The sequence below is a fragment of the Propithecus coquereli genome, unplaced genomic scaffold (genome assembly GCF_000956105.1).
Source record: "Propithecus coquereli isolate 6110/MARCELLA unplaced genomic scaffold, Pcoq_1.0 Scaffold527, whole genome shotgun sequence".
Classification (NCBI taxonomy): domain Eukaryota; kingdom Metazoa; phylum Chordata; class Mammalia; order Primates; family Indriidae; genus Propithecus; species Propithecus coquereli.
In genome coordinates this window covers 1,425,674-1,438,526 of record NW_012151141.1, presented here as the reverse complement: position 1 = coordinate 1,438,526, position 12,853 = coordinate 1,425,674, and the positions used below count along the sequence as shown (strand labels likewise).

Here is a 12,853-nt window from a genome sequence, read left to right as displayed (position 1 = left end):
TGTGCTGTAAACATTTTGATGGCACAGCCCATCAGTAACAAACATTTAGAATAAACTCTATATGGGATTATTAGTAAGTCACACATGGGCATCTGTCCACATATACAGAGATACTAGGACCTCTGCACAAATATATTCCATGCATTACAAATCACACGTAAAAGTGGAAATTCTAAAAAGAGTGAGGGAAATACAAATAGAAGTTTTGCTATATTCTTCTGACACTCCAACAGGTCATCTTACAAGCCCCTACGGTGTGTGAGACCCTCTCTGGAGGCCACTGAATATACGTTTTTCAAAAGCTACGATTTGACCTCTCAGAAAAGGTATCAGAATATCCCAAAAAGTAAGCACTTTCTACGATGTAACACCCCTTTCTGTGACATAACACCCTGGCAGGCTATGATTATTAGTTGTATTTTCTCTGACTTTGCTACGTCACTGAGCGGACACATTAAGCTCTGCACACTGCCGATCTGCCTGGGCTTAACGTTTGCAGGGTCTGCGCGGGACACGCTGTCACGCTGCTCTCTGCTGTTAGAGGCTCCAGGTCCTCCTCTTCATGTCTACAGGCAGGAAAGGGACGCGATTGGGTCAACACCAGAACACAAGACAAACGGGGGGCCCCCATCCTTACCTTGATAGATGCTAATCAGAACCCATATCAAGAACGTCTTGTAGGACAGCGGTCGTCCCTACACGAGAGACGGGGAAAGATTAGAGTGGGTTCCCATGGTGACTCACTCACATCACCTTTCCTCTAACCAGATGAGGACCTGCCTGTCTCCATCGGAGAAGTGGCTTGATACACACGTGTGAACACATGAGAGGAATTACGTTTTTTTAAAAGAGAACTGACACTGGATGGGAATCAATCTGGCCGTTAGTAAAAACCCTTGACAACAAACAAAACTGCACACCTGCACACACATACACACGCTTTTCTGGAAGTGAACACAAGAACATCTCTAGGAGCAAACACAAGTTACGGCTGCAGAACGGAACTTTCGGGAGGAGCCTTTTTAAAAGTCAAGAGTTGGTTTGTTTTCGGTTTACAGATTACTGTGTCACAGTCTTTACGACAGCGCGTATAGCACTGTCTTGAGAAAACATGTAAACGCCCACGCCTTCCCCGCAAAAGGAAGAAAGCTGCCGGTTCAAGTGCTTGGATCAGATGTGGAGGTTCTGTGTGAAACACATTCCACAGAAAAAAGGAGGCAGGGAGGGAAGGAGAGAGGAGGAGAGGAAGGAGGGAAGGAGGGAAGGAGAGAAGGACGGAGGAGCTAGCGACCTTGAGGAGATCCTTGTAGAGCTCAGGGTACAGCATGGCCACTTCCGACTTCACGTCTTTGTCCAGGACCAGAGAAAATACAGGAAACATGGTATAAATCGTGGAGTACCTGGAGAGAAGACAGCCTGGGTAAGTCCAGCCAGTGGAAGGAGAGCAACTCTCTGCGCCAGCCTCTGGAGCCCAGTCCATTCCTTCCTCCGGTGACTATTTATTGTGCGCCTCTTGTGTGCCAGGGCCGGCTCTAAGCACCAGACTCAGGATGAAAAAAGGATAGAGCGTCTGCCCTTGAGAGCTTTAGTACTGAGTCCGTAAACAAATAAATTAAGTAAACTCTGCGTGCGTTAGGGTAAGTGCTATGGAGAAAAACATAATGGGGAAGAGGCAGTAAGACGGGTGTGCGCATGCGTGTATGTGCGGGGGGTAGGGGTATGATTTTAGAGAGGGTGGCCAAAGAACAAGACATATTTTTCTTTTTAGAGATGAGGTCTCACTACATTGCCCAGGCTGGAGTGCAGGGGTATTCACAGGTGCGATCACAGCACACTATAGCCTCGAACTCCTGGGCTCAAGCGATCCTCCTGCCTCAGCCTCCCAAGTAGCTGGGACTACAGGTGTGCGCTACCGCACCCGGCTGAGATAGGACATTTGAGTAAACACCCACGAGATGTGAAGGGCAGCCGAGCCAACACTGGGAAGAAGAACGCTGCAGGCAGAAGCAGCAGCCAGTGCAAAGGCCCTGTGGTGGGGTGTGGCTGTCACGTCTGAGGAAGAGCAGGAGGCCAGCGTGGCTGGGGCTGAGGGTGAGAGAGGAGGAAATGAGGACCCGCAGGGAGGACAAGGCCACACCATGGAAGGTGGTATGAAGTGTAGCTCGGGGACTCCCTAATTATATTCTGGCACATTCTTTTACTCTTTCAGGACCCAAAAAAGGACAGTCCACTTTTCCAATTAGCAGCAGGCAGAACTGCAGTGCCTACTCTCAGGCTGGACTAAGCGGCCAAACACAGTAGATGGAAAGTGGACTTTGCGAGACTCCCCTGAGCCCAGCTGGGCTTCCCGTGCCTTCTATCTCCTCCTAACCAGGTGCGGGCCCAGCAGCGTGCGTCTGCATCTGGGCATTTGGTAACCAAACTCCCCCTGCCCAGGGGATTCAAAGACTGAGCACTTTTTATAAAAAGGGCAAAGGGAACAGTGTGAAGTTCCAGGTCAGGAATGGGGGTGGGTGTGATGGCAGCAAATGCCCAAGGGACACCCTCTCTGACACTGTGGCACCCCGAGGGCAAGCTCTGTCCATGCACATCGCGGGCCCCGGCCCTCCTTGCACTCCACCGGCAGGACTTCCGTGGGCCAGCTCCAGCCAGGAGGGCACCTTTCAGATCCTCTCACTCTTCCTACACCCCAGTGAAATCGCCGAGTCTGTGAACCCCCCGCCTTGCTCTCCTCCAGCGGCGGTGACCTTGCGCTCTCTGGAGTGAGTGTTTTTTCATTGCCGAGCACAAACGGCAAAATGCTACGGGCCACAAGCCCATCAGACTCTTGCTTCTTCAATCTGGTTAAGGGCTTAGCAGCTCGAAACCTCATTAACTCGAGGAGGTTCTAAACCACATTGCTGGGCCTGCCTTTACTGGGGCGGGGAGTCCAAGGGGCCCTGGGGACCTGGGAGCCTCTACACGATGTTTCTTCTCTTTTCTGTGGCATTTTAAGGAGGTTTCATAAAAAATTAATACCTTGCCTGGATTTCCTTACCCAATGATGAGGAATCCTTGATAGAGAGGGACGGAGGCAAAGTAAAACACGGAGGAAAAGACAGCCTGTGCCAAGGAGAAAGGAGGACGTCACCAAAAACCATGACAAAAGCCCTTATGTTTATAAAATAAAAATAGCACCTGACACTTATACGGCACTTACTGCTCACGGGCACTGCTGGAAGTTCTTTATGTGTAGTAGCCCATTTAATTCTCACAGTGACCCTACAACGTAGGTACTGTTATCATCATCCCCATTATACAGATGAGGAAAGTGAGGCTCAGAGAGGCTAAGTGGCTTGCCCGAGACCACACAGCTTACAAGCAACAAAGCCAGGAGTCACACCCAGTAATCTAGCTCCAGAGCCCACTCTCAGCCCCTTTGTAAACGTGTTAAGTTCCATGTGCCGGACCCAGACACATAAGCGCAGCTGATCTCCAGAGCAACCCACGAGTTCGAGTCCTACTGTCACCCACATTTTAGAGACGGGGAAACTGAGGTCACATCCCTGTGGGACTCAAGCCTGGCGCTGTCCCCAGAGCCCACGCTCCTAAACGGCTCAGAGTCCCTGCCCTCCAGGCACGCATGCCGACAACGAGCTGGCACGCGTGTGAAAACCGACATGGAAAAGAGCCTCGAAGTCTCTACGCCAGTTTCCGTGGAGGCCGGGGAGGCAGAGAAGGCTTCGCTTCTTACACTACACATTTTAGTATTTTTGCAAATTTTTAAAAAGAGAACATGACGGATTACTCTCGCAGTTAGAGAAGGGCAGCGAAGACGTTTACAAACCCTCACAGGAACGTCTGCTTCCTGATCTGGAAGATGGGAGCTACGGGCAGCGAAGAACGGCTGGGGAGACGGAGTCAGGCGCGGTGTTCTCCGCGCCTTCTCTGGGCAGCTACAGGCTAGCAGAAGCGAGGGGTCTTCGGGCCCATTTCCATTAGCATAAAACCAAAGGAAGGACAGGAACAGTGTTGCCCGAAGGCTTTTTAAAAACTACACACTGAGAGAAAGGCCAAGCCACCCTAGTAATCAGAAACAGCGTCTAACCAGGGCCGTCTCCCGTGAAGAACACGTGCTCGCTTGGCACAGAGCTCAGGACACAAGTGCCACTGAGCACCGTGGCCACGCGGAGCCCCAGGTCATGCTTTCAGAATCACAGTGCCGGGAAAGCCACCTTTCGAATGACTTCTCACCCAGGCTGCGCCGCTGCACAGGAAGGATGTTCATAGAAATGTCAAGGATCTAGTGTTTATTTTGCAAATCAGCATCAAGAGCCCCTTCCTCCAACAGGGCCGTGCAGACCATAAAGCCTTCACTTTGACAAGAGCATTCTGGGGAAAATAAAAACACTGTGTCCATGTCTCTCGGAGACCAACGTCCAGGTGCAATTCTAACGGGGACTTGCTCCCAGGCAGCCACGTTCAGCACAGTGGACAGGGGTCAAAGGCATTTTCTGTAGCACAAAGAACAGTGTCCCATCCTGGAAATTTTTTTTTTTTTCCTGCATCGATGCTAATGGTAACATCCAGTCATTGCAGAAGTCAGTTCATCCCGGTCAGCTTTTGTGTGTGTGCCCAGAGATGGGCTGATTAATCTCCCCGTGATTAAAACCACAGCATTATCCGGTTCGATTGATGAGTTAACATAAATTAAAAATACAGATGTGGTCTGGTGAACCACACCAGCTGTTTGGGTTTAGATCGCTTTGATGAAAATCACTTTAAGGCTCCTCCACTCACAAACGCAATAGATATTTAAAACATAAGATCACCCCCTAAAAGCCTGGATGAGGCCAGTGCGGGTGAATTCTCGTGTACGTAAACCAGCACCGCCTGACTCATTCTGCCTTGCGTGTGATTGAACACCTTTCCTACAAATTAAAATATCACCTGACGTTTATATAGTATCCTGTTTCCCTTCTATTAATAACAGTGAGGATGTCTTCGCACTGAAGCCTTAAATAATTCTGTTATTCAATGTACCCCTGTCTGAGGACAAGGAGGATCTTATTCCCATCCTACAGGTGGAAAGGCTGAGGCCTAGAGCAGTAAACTGACTTGCTCAGGGTCTCACAGGTACTTAGTGGTATGGTCAGGAAGAGACGTGGTTCCAGGATCTACTGCTCCTATGTTCTCTCCACTTCACTGGGAGCATTTTCAACCCAATGCTGGAAGGAAAAGTGGCTTTTCAATGCCCAAAACGTTGTCTTTCCCTCCTTTTGGCCTCATTCCTGGCACACACCTAATTGCTACAGCCTGGTGGCAGATTTTACACAAAAATCCTTTTGTGTAAAAGCAAGGTGGGAGCAAGAGGTGAACCCCAAGGGTATTAGCAGTCATGATAACTAAGCTCGACTCCCTGCCAGGCTCCGCTGGGACACAGAACCATGATGCCAAGATAACCTCTGTGCCATGTATCACACTGACCCCCTGCAAGTAGAGGTGGCCTCAGTCCCTCCGTATTGAGTATACCAAGGAGGAGACTTTGATCACAAGCACGTGTTCCGGGATCCACCTGCCTGAACAGACTAAATCCGTGCAGGACACTGCACAAACTCCTCACCTTACTTAGCCTCAGCCTCCCCATCTGTAAAATGGGCTTAGGGTGTTGTGAGGACTATATGAGACACTGCACTGTGAACACTCAGCCTGAGGCCCAGGGTACAAGACACACTCAAGAAAAGTGAGCTATGCTTCTTTCGCGATTGTTCTCTGTTGGCCTGTGCCTCTGCATGCAAAAAATCAGGGCTGGAATCGGCATTCATTGTTTAACTCTGCACCTTTCGCTCTGGCAAACCAATGATAACAACTCACCCCCAATTATAACTTGTCATTTGCACTCCCCCCACTCCATGCCAACACTGGATGGCACCACCACTAATGCTCACACCCACGCCACAGGCAGGACTGGCCAGCACTGCTTAACAGAGGATGACTCTAGAGCACCAGGAGCTTCAGGGACTTGCCCCAGGTCTATCAGCTGAAACGTGGCCAGGCAGGGGACATAAACTGGCCTGGAAGGGTAACAGCTCCAAAGCATAGTCTAATTCCCTGGCGTTTCCCATGGGAACCACATAGCCATAAGCACCTGAGCAAAGGGGCCAGCTGCCCACCCCCTTGCATGGCATAGCCACGTGCCCCTGTCAAAGGTAACAGCTGCCCACCCACCTGCATGGTGCTGATGCACAGGCTCCTGTGAATCACGAACTGGCTGAGGGCGGCTGACCGCTTGTAGCTGTTGCGGCCATGCACCATGAGCAAGCGGCCGAGGTGCTTAAACTGAGTGATGGAGAAGTCTGCAGCCAGGGAAGCCTGTTTTCCTTCCTAAAATCCAGTGAAATTGGGCACGGTCAGAAGCACGAGAGGTCATGACAAACACATTTTTTTCTAATTGAAAAAGCAAGACGACGTAAGGAGATCTTTGAAGAACATCAATGAAGAGATTCTTTGGTTTCAAGCTATACTCAGTTGGTGGTCCCAGTCTAAATCTGATTTAAAAGAGGAATTTATTTAAATAAAAAAACATTCTGGATCACAGGTAGTTATCATTTGGAGGTCAAGTGGATCTAATATTAACCCTTGGGGGTTCAGCTCACCCCACAATGACAAAGAGTCACTCAGAGATAGGTGTTTTTATAACATTTGGTTCCCTTAAGAGTTAAACATGAGGTGAAAACCTGATGCTACTAATGATATGAGATGGGATATTCCTGACCTACAGCTCTGCACATTTACAGAAGTGGAAATAACTCACAGCGCAACCAGATAATGGAAGTTGCCCATTTTAAAAGGTAGGTAATGGCCAATAATGGGACAGTCAGATGGTGGCGATTCCGGATGTGCTACTCACACCAAAACCAGACTCTGAACCAAATCAATCCAACCAACAGACACCGTAGGAAACCCTACAGCTGTCCTGAGTGCCTTAAAAATACCATTGTTACAAAAAACACCCCTCCGTCAAAAACAAAAAAGATGGAGAAAAGTGGTCTACATTAAAGAAGATTAAAGAGACAGAAAGACATGTTAATAAATTTAATTTATGATACTTATTGGTTCCTGGAGCTTTTTTATTTTTTTTAAGCTTTGAAAATATTTTGAGAACAATTGGGGAAATGTGACTACGAATATTACATAGTATCATTACATCGATGTTACCTTTGGGGGGTGACAATGTTATTTTGCTCACATAGGAGAATGTCCTTGTTCTCAAGGGATTACACTGAAGAATGTAGGGGTAACATATTATTATGTGCAATTTACAATCAGCTGATTCAGAGAGAGAGAGAAAGAACCTGGCAAATGTTAACAACTGGCAAATCGAAGTGAAGGGTAGATGGATATTCCTTGTTCTATTTCAACTTTTCTGAAGGGATGCATTTTTCAAAATAAAATTGTACAGGGAGGGGAAGAAGTGAGGGTTCTGCATGCTCTGATGTAGAAAGAAATCACAGAGCAGATTTAAGCAAGCTGCCTAACAAAATGCACAGTATATTTTTAATTTAAAATTACACATGAAAATAATATATACATGTGTAAGTTATGTGTATATATGACAAATATATACATCCTCATAACCAATAACATACACATGGTAAAAATTTTGGAGGAATAACCAATGTCACTAGTTTAAGGTAACTATCTAAAAGCAAGGATGCACTTTATTTCTAAATTGTTTTAATTTTTTGTAGGGAGTGCTTATGACTTTACACTCCAAAAAACAAAGGAATCAGAATATAATTTTTTTAATAGAAAAGGAAATGTTTTAGTGCTATACAGGAACTGGGAAAGAATTCTATTAAACGCAAGAGTGCTTCTTAAAATCTACATCCAGGGAACCTATACTGATTTCCAACAAAGTTAAGAATCATTTATCTCTGCAACTTCAAATAATTGTCATGTGGCTGAGAACCAGAGAACCAGACAGGGTAGGAAAGGAAAAAAAAGGCCTAGAGGTTAGCCAAATTCATGAAGATACGCAACAAAACGCTGAGGAGGGCATTTCTAGTCTTCCCTCAGGGCTTTGGTATTCTTATTTTACACATAGTTCTAACAAACATGGTGACCAATCTTCTTGCTGGTAGTCACTTAGAGCTCACAAAGGGCAGAGTAAATTATAAGAGGCAAGCACACAATGGACAAGGAAGGAAAGACAGAAAAATTATTTCATAGCACAAAAACTCTTTCTTTCTTTCTCTCTCTCTCTCTCTCTCTCTCTCTCCTTTCTTTCTTTATTGTTTTTAGCTACAGGGTCTGGTTCTTGCTCAGGCTGGTCTTGAACTCCTGAGCTCAAGCCATCCTCCCGCCTCGGCCTCCCAGAATGCTAGGATCACAGGCGGGAGTCACCGAGCCCAGCCTACAAAAGCTTTTAAAAATTATAGCCAAAGAGGCCTTTTAGCGAGAAGCAAACCATGCCCCATTCTTCTACAGCCCCCAAGAGATCAGCGCACAGCACGGTAACTGATGCTTTTACTGACGGTGCTGATGACCACGGAAAAGTTGAAATACTTTCATGGTACCCTAAGAATATAGAAAAACTTTTTTTTTTAATTTAGGTTTTGGCAAGCAAAAAGCCAGCAATTATCTGTCTATAAGATATGGCGGTATGAATCTCTGACTTCCAGGTAATTGTGATACACAGTTCCTTGCATTTTACAATTCTTACCCAGAATCTCCAAAAGCATCAAAGCCGTGTCTTGCAGGGGAAAGAACACAAGTAAAACACTCCAGCTCGTGGCTCGGAGCAGAGGGAAACGCGCTCACCTTTCCTTCCACCCCGACTCCACAGTCGGACTCCTGGATCATGCTGACGTCATTGCCACCGTCGCCTGTGGGCCACACAGACCAGAGAGAAAAGATGACCCCCGTATCTCAGGTTTACCTTAAACAATAAAACATGTCTGCCTCTCACGGAGTGCCTGGTATAAACGCCTTGCCTGCCCTGCTCCGTGTAATCTCTCTAATCACCCGCGCCATCGCGATCCTAGTTTAGAGGCGCTATTTTGCCGAGCGTCAGAGAGACCAGGTGACGCGCCCAGGGTCCCGGCACGGAGCAGGGGCAGTGGGCTGCACCCACGTGGACATCTGCAACCACCACCTGCCTTCCCCTGAGGCAGCTGTGCTGCGCGACATCACCGTCGGCGACAACTAGCGTTGCTCACGTTGAACACTGACCACACACTGGGGCAAGCGCTTTTGAAATGTGACTTTCATCCTTGCAAGTACCATTTGAGGAAACCACTGTTATTATCCCCATCCTACTGATGAGCAAACCGAGGCTCAGATGGGTGAAGGAAGCTGCCTCGGGCACCCAGCTGGTAAAATGCAGCAGACAGATTTGAACCCAGACCCAACTCCTCAGCATGTGGTCGCCACCCTTCTGGAATGCTGTGTTCTTGTGTCACTAGCAAAGGAGGAGAGGCCCTGGGATATGCTTATCTAGTGTCTCTCCAAGGGAAATATTAAAAATAATAACAAAAAGAGAGGCAAAGTCTGTGGGGAGGGAAAAAATCGTGACCTGCGCAAAGTCTGGAGAATTTGAAGAACACAGCAGCAGAGTCCATTTCGCCTTCCAGAAGGTGACGCCAGTGCACCGGGAGGCCAGGGCCAGTGGTCCGGGCCCGGGCAGTGCCTACCTACTGCACAGGTGAGCTTCCCGGTGCGCTCCTGCAGCAGGCGCACGATCTGGGCCTTCTGGGTCGGGGCGCAGCGGCAGCAGACCACGGCCGGGCACTGGCAGGCCAGCTCCATGAACTCGTACTCGTAGAACTTGAGGCAGACCTGGAGGGCGTGGAGGGAGGGGTCAGCCAAGGTCACCTCCTAGCCTGCTGCGGCAGGAAGAGGCCCAGGCTCTTGGGAGGAGCCTGCTCTCTGGGGGTCCCCGAGCTCACCTCCAGGGAGTCTCCAGAGATGACCAGGGCGCAGTCGTGCTTCCTGCGGAAAGCGTTCAGCTCGAGGTGGGCCTCCCCACGGTTGGTCACCTAGAAGGGAATGGAGAGATGAGAAGGCATTGCTCTCTGGAGACGAAAGAACAATAACAGCAGCTTCCCGGAGCCAGCGTACGGCCAAGGGCCCCTCCCCGTCCCCCACCCCCAGACCCAAACGAAACCCTGGTGGTTACGATTCCGCGGGAATCGGGAGAGCCTGTGTACCAGCCATCACCCTCCACGTCCCCAGGACTAAAAGCGACTGCACTTTCACTGTGTGCCAGGCACGGTGCTGGGCGCTTTTCATGGCTTGTCCTCATTTATTCCTCACAAGGGCTCTAAGAGGTGCGTGATGACAACAGCTCTGTTTTCCACTTCAGGAAACTGAAGGGTGGCGAGATGCATTATCCTGCCCAAGTAACGTAGCTGGCACACTGCAGAGCCGGTGCTCAAAGCCAGGCGCCTCGTGGGGCGCCCGCTTTTTCTGTAAATGACCAGATGTCAAACACTGCAGCCTCTGTGGCCCTACGGTCTCGACCACAACTCCTCGACTCTGTTGTAGTTCAGAAACAGCCGTACATGATATGTAAACCAGTGGGCACATCTACATTCCAATCAAAGCACTTGTTGTTTACAAAATCAGGTGGCTACTGCACAGGCCATAGTCTGCAACCCCTGAGTTCCAGAATATACAGTCAATTCTCATTATACGTGGCAGCTATGTTCTATGAAGTCACCGCAAATACTGAATTAGCAAATACCGAACCACTGCCTGTAGGGGAAATAGAGGGTTAGGTTCCTGCAAGCCTCTGGTCACAGCATTTTCACCAACACAAAACCTTGTTTTATTTGTGTTCCTGTTTAGCGACACCTCGATTGATCAACATGGCACTCCTGGCTAACCACTGTGACTCCTGCCTGAAGGAAGCGCATCTAAGGCACGTGTTTCTCCAGCAGGAGCATCACAGCCTTCTCGGCTTAGGAACACTAGACAGCACTTTAGCACTGTGCTGGGGGCCATTTACAACAGCAAACTGCCAACAAAAAGCACAAAAATGTGAAAAATATGATACTTAAATGAACTAGAAAGAGGACACTTGTGCCCAGGACAAGAGCTGAGACGAGAGGGTGGAGCACCGCCCTGTTCAGCCTCAGCTGGGAACGTGTGTGGCGGGCGACCCACATTTTTCTCCACTCTACGTCTGTCTGCAAGCGGCCGTGAAACGCTGTGAGTACCGACTTCGGGGTCACAGATAAGTTTCAGGGAGCAGGCGAATTCACAAAGAATCTGTGGATGCTGACCATCGACGTATCTGCCTCTGCACAACACTGCTGTTCCAAAATCGCTGGATTTCCCGAAGCTTCTGTGCGCCATGGACCAAAGGCAGGGGTGAAGGGGGACCCCGAAACATCTGGAGTCCCTCCAGTTGTCTGACATCGTGGCTCTGATTTTGGATAGTGGGACTGCTACATCCTGCCCCAAAGGGGACCTAGCGGCCCTCACGTCCCTCACGCAATGAAGCACAGGACGGTCCCCGCTGGGAGCAGCTCTGATGTGGCACTGTGGTCCGTGCCTGCTACCAGGGCAGGCAGTTCCTCATCTGCCACCATTCTCCCCCACCAAAGGGCTCCCTGGTGTTCCTAAACGCGACCCTTCGGAGGACAGGCAGGCCAGCATCTGTGATCTGAGATTTCTTTCTTATCCAAGAAAGAAATCTGGCCTTTGGGGGTTCAGCAAAGTCCCGGGAATCATATGCGCAATTTCATATGTTGGAGCTGATTTGCCTCTTTCCGAGGGCGGTGTCTAAGCCTCATCAGCTTTGCAAAGGGGACCACGTCCCCCGAAAAGGGTAAGAGCCAGCATCAGCACAGGGCTGGAATGCGGTGCTCCCAAACCACTGCTGGCAGGGATTCCTCAGCCAGCACCTGGTAATCCTGCCCAAACCCACGGTGGCCTAGGCTGCTGCCCCCGCCACGCGCCACCCCTTCCCTCTTCAGGGGCCTGCTCAAGGTTATGCGGTCACGGGACAAACCGAGGCATCACGCCCACGCAGCCCCGACACGGAGAACGCTTTACCAGCCGGAAAATGTGGATGTCCTGGTTTCTGGTCACCAGATGTGCATTCTTCGCTGTGCATGTCGCCGTCTCCAGCTTGTCCCCTGTCAGCATCCAAACCTGAAATTACGGCACAAGAGAGGTCCTGTTGGTTAGTTTCTGAGGCCGCCTGTCGTCTGCGTCAGCTGAGTTTCCAAGAACACTGAGCTGAACTTGATACGTTCCGTTCACCTCCTCGAGACTCATGGTGTCCCCAGTGTACCACAGGGAACGTTCTCAGCGAAGGGCTTCGGGGCCCTGACCAACCACGGCTGGTGGCAGCAAAAGCTGCCGGGACGCTTTTAGAACGAGCTTCTCTCCACGAGCTACGGGAGGCTTGTGAAGCTCGGTCTTTGGACCTCATAATCCTCCTTCTGGGGATTTTTCTCAAAGACATGAACACTGTAAAAGAAGGGCAAGGCTGTATGAATGCGAGGTCTCCTCCGTGTCCTACAGGAAGCACTGATTTATGACACTGCAGACTTTCTACGTGGTCGGGTGCCCGTGACAGACTCTCCCGGGGTTTAACTCTGCCTCTAACACACCGACGGTAACTGAACCAGGCTCTTCCACGCCTTGTATCTGCTCACTCCGCGTTTCACTGCCGTGGGCTCAGAGAGGGTAGGTGACTTCCCCAAAGCCACACAGCGACCTCTTGTCCTAACCAGGCCAGAGTCCGGGTCTTCAGAGTCCACATGAATGTGCCTCCTGCTCTGTTTTACCTCATTAACCCTTCTGTTCTCTTTGCTCCCAGCAGAGAGAAGTCTTGGGGTTATTGGACGAAGGAAATCTG

General features: G+C 49.6%; 1 protein-coding gene across 2 annotated transcripts in view; it reads right to left on the bottom strand.

Annotated features, from left to right (window-relative positions):
- The window catches only part of ATP9A (ATPase, class II, type 9A), a 114,912-nt gene that overhangs the window by 5,575 nt on the left and 96,484 nt on the right, over positions 1-12,853 (bottom strand). For both annotated transcript variants that reach the window (XM_012656915.1, XM_012656914.1), the window contains exons 19-26: positions 12,043-12,141; positions 9,930-10,019; positions 9,675-9,819; positions 8,803-8,867; positions 6,208-6,363; positions 3,038-3,102; positions 1,292-1,400; positions 638-695 (exon numbers count right to left, since the gene is read on the bottom strand). In XM_012656915.1, the coding sequence (XP_012512369.1) occupies positions 638-695; positions 1,292-1,400; positions 3,038-3,102; positions 6,208-6,363; positions 8,803-8,867; positions 9,675-9,819; positions 9,930-10,019; positions 12,043-12,141 (787 nt within the window). The remainder of the gene's footprint in view (positions 1-637; positions 696-1,291; positions 1,401-3,037; positions 3,103-6,207; positions 6,364-8,802; positions 8,868-9,674; positions 9,820-9,929; positions 10,020-12,042; positions 12,142-12,853) is intronic.